At 39.1% G+C, this 6,084-nt stretch overlaps 1 protein-coding gene across 1 annotated transcript; it reads right to left on the reverse strand.

Annotated features, from left to right (window-relative positions):
• Positions 1-4,070: 4,070 nt before the first annotated feature.
• Positions 4,071-6,084, reverse strand: LOC122018655 (pentatricopeptide repeat-containing protein At2g29760, chloroplastic-like). The gene has a single exon (XM_042576039.1). It carries the CDS (start codon positions 6,045-6,047, stop codon positions 4,368-4,370), a length of 1,680 nt encoding a protein of 559 aa, XP_042431973.1. The 5' UTR covers positions 6,048-6,084; the 3' UTR covers positions 4,071-4,367.

Below are 6,084 nucleotides of genomic sequence, written 5' to 3' on the forward strand. Positions count from 1 at the left end.
AGTAGATAGAAATTTATTTTGGATTTCTAAATCATGCTTAGTCTGATTAAATTAATTTTTATGCATACTGAAATTTAAATTTAATTTAAAATTAAATATTTATTACAAAATTAATTATTTTATATACCTTCTGTTTATCTTTCTTTTGTATTAAAATTTTTCTCTATAAAAAATAAAGATATTATCAACTCATAGAAATATTTTTTAAAAAAAATTAATTATTATATTATTTCTTTTTATTTTTTTAAAAAATAAATTTTGATGATTAAAAATGTTTAGAAAATTAATTTTTCAAAAGCATAATTTTTTTTTTGTGATCCTGTGTTATCTTTTCTATAGAGTAAAAAATTCAAATTTTTTAGTAATTATCTAATTTTCAAATAAAAAATATAATTTTAGATTAAAAATTTTTTAGAGATAAATTTTGTGTTATCTTTCTATAGAGTAAAAATTCAAATTTTTTAGTAATTATCTAATTTTCAAATAAAAAATATAATTTTAGATTAAAAATTTTTTAGAGATAAATTTTGTGTTATCTTTCTATAGAGTAAAAATTCAAATTTTTTAGTAATTATCTAATTTTCAAATAAAAAAAATTTAGATTAAAAATTTTTTAGAGATAAATTTTGAGAAACCTGATTTTTTTGGCTAAGGAACGTTATATTTTGAATATTGAGAAAAATTAGCAAAATTTTTTAAGTTAAAAACCTATTTTTAAATATTTAAATTCAAAAAAAAATATTTCTATTTAAAAATAAATATTCGGGTCAAAATAAAAATAATTTTATCATGAATTTTTTTCTTGATCCTAATTTTTTTATTTTACCATGACAAAAAATTTTAATATTTTTTGAAACTTAAAAATAATTTAAAATTATTTTTACCAAAACGGAAAAAAAATAATTTTGATAAAAATTAATATTCCTGAAAACTCTATTTTAAATCCCATGAAAAATTTCCAAAATTTTTCAATTTTTTTATTTTTTTTCTTATTTTTTAATGTTGATCAAATGGGAATAAACTATAGAGGTTAAATTAAAGGAGAGATATTGAAAATATTTTTTACATTATTGTAATTTTTTTACTTATTTGCAAATCTTGTTTTGTACTTAATATTTTATATGATATTTTATTATTTGTTATGGTTAACATTCTGCAAGTGTATAGATACGTCGTCAGTAATAAAGAAAGATATCGTATCCACAGAGACTGGTTATAACCACTAAAGATATCTCAACATGAATTAGCTAAACAACTAATCAATTAATTTATAAAAACTAAGTGCAACTATGAAAAGTAAAGCATAGAAGTAAAAGCATAGAAACAAGAATAAGGGCTATGATAAAAGGATGTTCTAGGAGTTTTGGTTTCTTTGTAATGTTATTCAATGTAAATGATCTACCAAATCTTATTCCTCAATTGCCCATCATTTGTAGAAGGTTGACGATTCTCTCTTGCAATAGACAACCGACTTAAGACTAAAATCTATATCTAAATGTGATCAATTAGGAATGATTCCTATGATGTCCTTACACGGGCTTGCCTGTCATGTGTGCCCCTAGGATAATCAACATAGAAATTCATTACTTCTCAACCCATATCAAGATATAAAAGATTAATGCATACAATCTATCCTACCCCCTTGAATGACCTTATTTCACCTTCAAGATTATCCCTCAATCGTCCTTACACAGGCTTGTTTGTCATGTACACCCCTCAGATAATCGAATGAGGAATTACCTCTACAAGATCTATAAGATACTCAAACATTCAATCAAGTATGGTAATTAAGTCCAATCACAACAATCCACACAAGATCAAATAGATACAAACAAAACAAAATCATAGAAATAGAAAATTGGCAAATCCACAAGAGTTTACATCAAATCATATTACAAATACTCCCTCCATCCTAGAACAAGGAGATCTAATCCATAGAACAAAAAAAGAAACCCAAAGACAAGAAGATCATAAGCATCTTGATCCCAAAATCCAAGAAGAGAAAGGGAAGAAAAACTTATCTACGATGAAGAAAGGTCTTCGGATCCAATCCTCGATCTCGGAGTCGATTCATTGAAGATATGCCCTTAGATCGTCGGAAAATCCCTCCAAGAAGGTGAGGAATCACCCAATCTTGTTTCTCCCCCCCCCCCAAAAGGGAGAACCCCCCTTCAAATGATGGAAGAGACTCTTATATAGAGCAGAGCTTTGGACGCCACACGACCCCGAGACACGGTCGTGTGAAGCTCTCACAGCCTAGCTCATTCTCTTCACTGCCCATCTTACATGGTCGTGTGGTGCACACAGCCGTGACATGTTCTGCCACTGCCCATCTCACACGGCTGTGTGATTTACACGGCCTGCGTTGGCTCCGGCTCTAGAACTCATGCACGGCTGTGTTTGGGACATGACCAGGGTTTGTTTGGCTTCTGGAAGGCTTGCACGACCGTGTAGATCTACACGGTCGTGGCTCTCTTGGCTTCAAAATTGGCACGGCTGTGTGATGCACACACGACCATGGCCTTTTCCTTTTCTGCAGAAGCTACACGGGAAAGCTTCACCACACGGCCTGGACACTCCTCTGCTCTGCCAATGCTGCATGGGTGAGCATCACCACACGGCACAGGTCACTCTCCCAAACATGGCCGTGTGGCACTTCCAAGATGGTGTCTTCCTCCTTATGTTAGCTTGCAGATTTGGCCTCGATCATAAATTCTTCTCCAAATACGACTCCTGCGTACATAAAATGCACAAAAACAGATCTCCAAACAAAAAGAGTAAATATGCTAAAAGAAAAGTTGGAAGTACGAAAATGCATAGATAAAGCATGCACAAAATATATGAATGTGCGTCAAAGCATGCTAAACAAGTGTATAAAATCTACGCACATCAGTTACCCTGACTTAACTCGAGTTGATACACATAAAAAAATGGAGAGATTATAAGTATCCCTGATTAGTTTTGATATAATCAACCAAATCAAGTTAAGTCCTGTAGTGTTTGATACCTTGTGTCTAAGTGTGCAAAAATTTAAGAACATAAGAAGTTGAGTGGAAGATGTAGCGGACGAGAAAGATGGCACGGGAAGTAAATCGACGAGCTTGGTGTATCTGAGGGATGAGAAGCTGCGAAAGAGTACATCGATGGACGAGAATGACATGCGTGGCATATCCAAGGGATGAGAAGCCGGGAAGGAAGCCAGCTCAAGGAGAAGGTCGGAATTGAATTTGAGTGAGCTCAATTCTGGGCAACCGGAGCATCACCCAAAGAAGAACGAGGAAGAGTTAATTATTTGGAGGTTAACGGATTGAAAGCAGCTAATGGAGGCGCCTCCAATGAAGCTGAAGGCGCCCTTAAGCAACTTGGAGGCGCCCTGAAGCATCTTGATGGAGGCGCCCTCGCGCCTCTTGATGGAGGTGCCCTCAAATGCAGGAAACCGTTGGTTAGCTGTTGGCTAACCCTTGAAGAGGGGATAAATTTTACCCACTTGGAGACGCCCTGGAGTGCTTTGGATGTACCTCTAAGCAACAGTAATTGATCCTAGGAGGCTCTAAAATGCCCCCTGAAGGTAGGAATCAAGCAACAACTACTGTATTCAATTCCTAGTTAACTTTTGAACAATCAAAAAGTATAAGAGATTTCTCCACCTTCAACGAAAGAGATCTTTTTAGTGTTTTCAACTACTTTAGATTAACACCCACCTAAATTGTAATCAAATAAATTCTATCTTCTTATTTATTTTTTTAAAGTTATTATTCTTTCAATATTAATTATTTATACCTAACTAATATTATGTCGTTGCCTAACTTCAATAGCAAACGATTTCTTCTAACTCTGATTGCAAAATTATTTATCCTCCTCTAGCTGACCTAACTGAGACCTACATGTCGTAGAAGTTGAGAGATGGAGATCATAGGGCGGAAAAATGAGGACTTTTGCAAAGTTGTAGCTGGGAGATGAGTGAGTGAGTGGTTTCCGAGCTAGGGTTGGGTTTTGACCTATTGAGTTTGAGTTGTGATAAACTAAATCATCATCACTCAATTAAACTCAAGAATTGAAGCATTCGAGGCCGCACCAATCAAGGTTACAGCCCAATAATTAACATAGCTTTAGATTTTCTTTAATTCCGATTGCTTTGCTGAATTATCGTCAATTAGCTGATCAGCAATGCCAACAACTTCTCATGATGATGACCCCAGTTCCTGCTTTTCTTCCTCGGTATCAAGTTACATGCGCTATGATCTATCTGTGTCCTTGCATCATTTCACCTCCCTCTCATGGCATAAATGTCCAATAAGAGGACATAGACATCATCATCAAGCTTGAGCTGAACTACTCCAGTTCAATATTCCCATGGCTGCATATCGTTACCGTTGCATAGAAATTTGATTTCCCACAGAATTCATGGAAAAACCTTCAACCTCAAACGAGCTATAAGCAGGGATTTTGCTGAGGCTCTTGAACTTCATTTTCATGCGCGTCCTTATTGCATCATTCCACATCCCATTCATAGCATAGATGTTTGCCAAGAGGACATAGACACCACCATCATCAAGCCCGAGTTCAATTAGCCGATCGACTATATGTTGCCCCATTTCAGCATTGCCATGGATCAAGCAAGCACCAAAGAGAGCTTCCCACAGCACGGCTTTGTAATGTGGCATGGACTGCACGAGTGAAATAGCCTCCTCCAAGAGTCCAGCTCTCCCCAACACATCGACCATACAAGCATAGTGCTCAATTTGTGGTTTGAGTCCGTGGACCACCCTCATGGAATCGAACAAGTACCTCGCTTGCTCCACTAACCCACCATGACTACAAGCACATAGAACAGCAACAAATGTAACCTCATTAGGTTTTACGCCCTCCATCTCCATCTGGTCAAATAGTTCCAAGGCCTTGGCAGCATACCCATTCACTGCAAGCCCTCCGATCATCGCTGTCCATGAGAATACATCCTTTGGCACTAATGCATCGAAAACTTCAACTGCACTATCCACGCATCCACATTTGGCGTACATGTCTATGAGTGTGGTTCCAATTATTGAGTCCACATTCATCTTGTTTCTCGCTATGTAACTATGAATTAATCTACCTTGCTCAAGAGCTCCCATCTGTGAGCATGCAGAGAGCAAGCTCACTATTGTGGCACAATTTGGCATCACATCCAATCTCCTCATCCTTTCAAACAGAGCCAATGCCTCAGCGGGGCAATCTCCTTGAGCATAAGCAGTGATCATCGCACTCCAAGATACAGCATTCCTAGAGGGCATTTCGTCGAACAATTTCTGGGACATGTCCAGCCGACGACATCTCCCATAGGCAGATATCAGAGTATTCCAAGAATCCACGTTTCGTTCGGGCATCTCATCGAACAGTTGCCTTGCAGAAGTGATGTCACCAGACTTTGCATAACCATGAATCATGGCGTTCCAGGAGATTATGCCCCGTTGGGGCATATCGTCGAACACGACTCGTGCATGATCGAGCAGCCCACAATTCACGTATCCCGAGAGCAAGCAGTTCCACGAGGCAGCATCGTGCTCCGTGCAAGTATCGAACACCCGTCGACCCAGGTCGACCCTCCGGCACGCAGAGTACATATGGATCAACCCATTGGTGGAGTAGACATCGTGTTCAGCTGCACACTTTATCATGAGGCCGTGGAGCTGATCGCCCGCCGTGAGGTCGGAGAGGCGAGCGCAGGCCTTGACGAGGGGAGGGAAGGTGTGGGCGTTGGGGATTGCGCCGGAAGAGAGCATGCAGCGGAAGAAGGAGAGGGAGGAGGCGGGGGAGGGGGAAGCAGCCAAGGCGGCGAGGAGGGAGTTCCAGGCGAAGGTGGTCGGGTGGGGAATTTGGGCAAGCAGCTTGCGGGCGTAGAGGGTGCCGGCGAAGGGGAAGGCGAGGGAGGAGCGGAGGAGCTCAGTGGTGGCGAAGGGGTCGTCGAGGAAGCGGCGGCGGAGCATGTGAGCGTGGATTTGGAGGAGCTGGCGGATGGAGGAGCATGACTGAAGGAAGAGGAGGCACGAGGCGGCGCTTGTCGACATGCAATGTTCATCCAGTTTAAGTTTAATCGACTTTTAT

Source organism: Zingiber officinale, chromosome 9A (assembly GCF_018446385.1).
Source record: "Zingiber officinale cultivar Zhangliang chromosome 9A, Zo_v1.1, whole genome shotgun sequence".
Taxonomy (NCBI): Eukaryota; Viridiplantae; Streptophyta; class Magnoliopsida; order Zingiberales; family Zingiberaceae; genus Zingiber; species Zingiber officinale.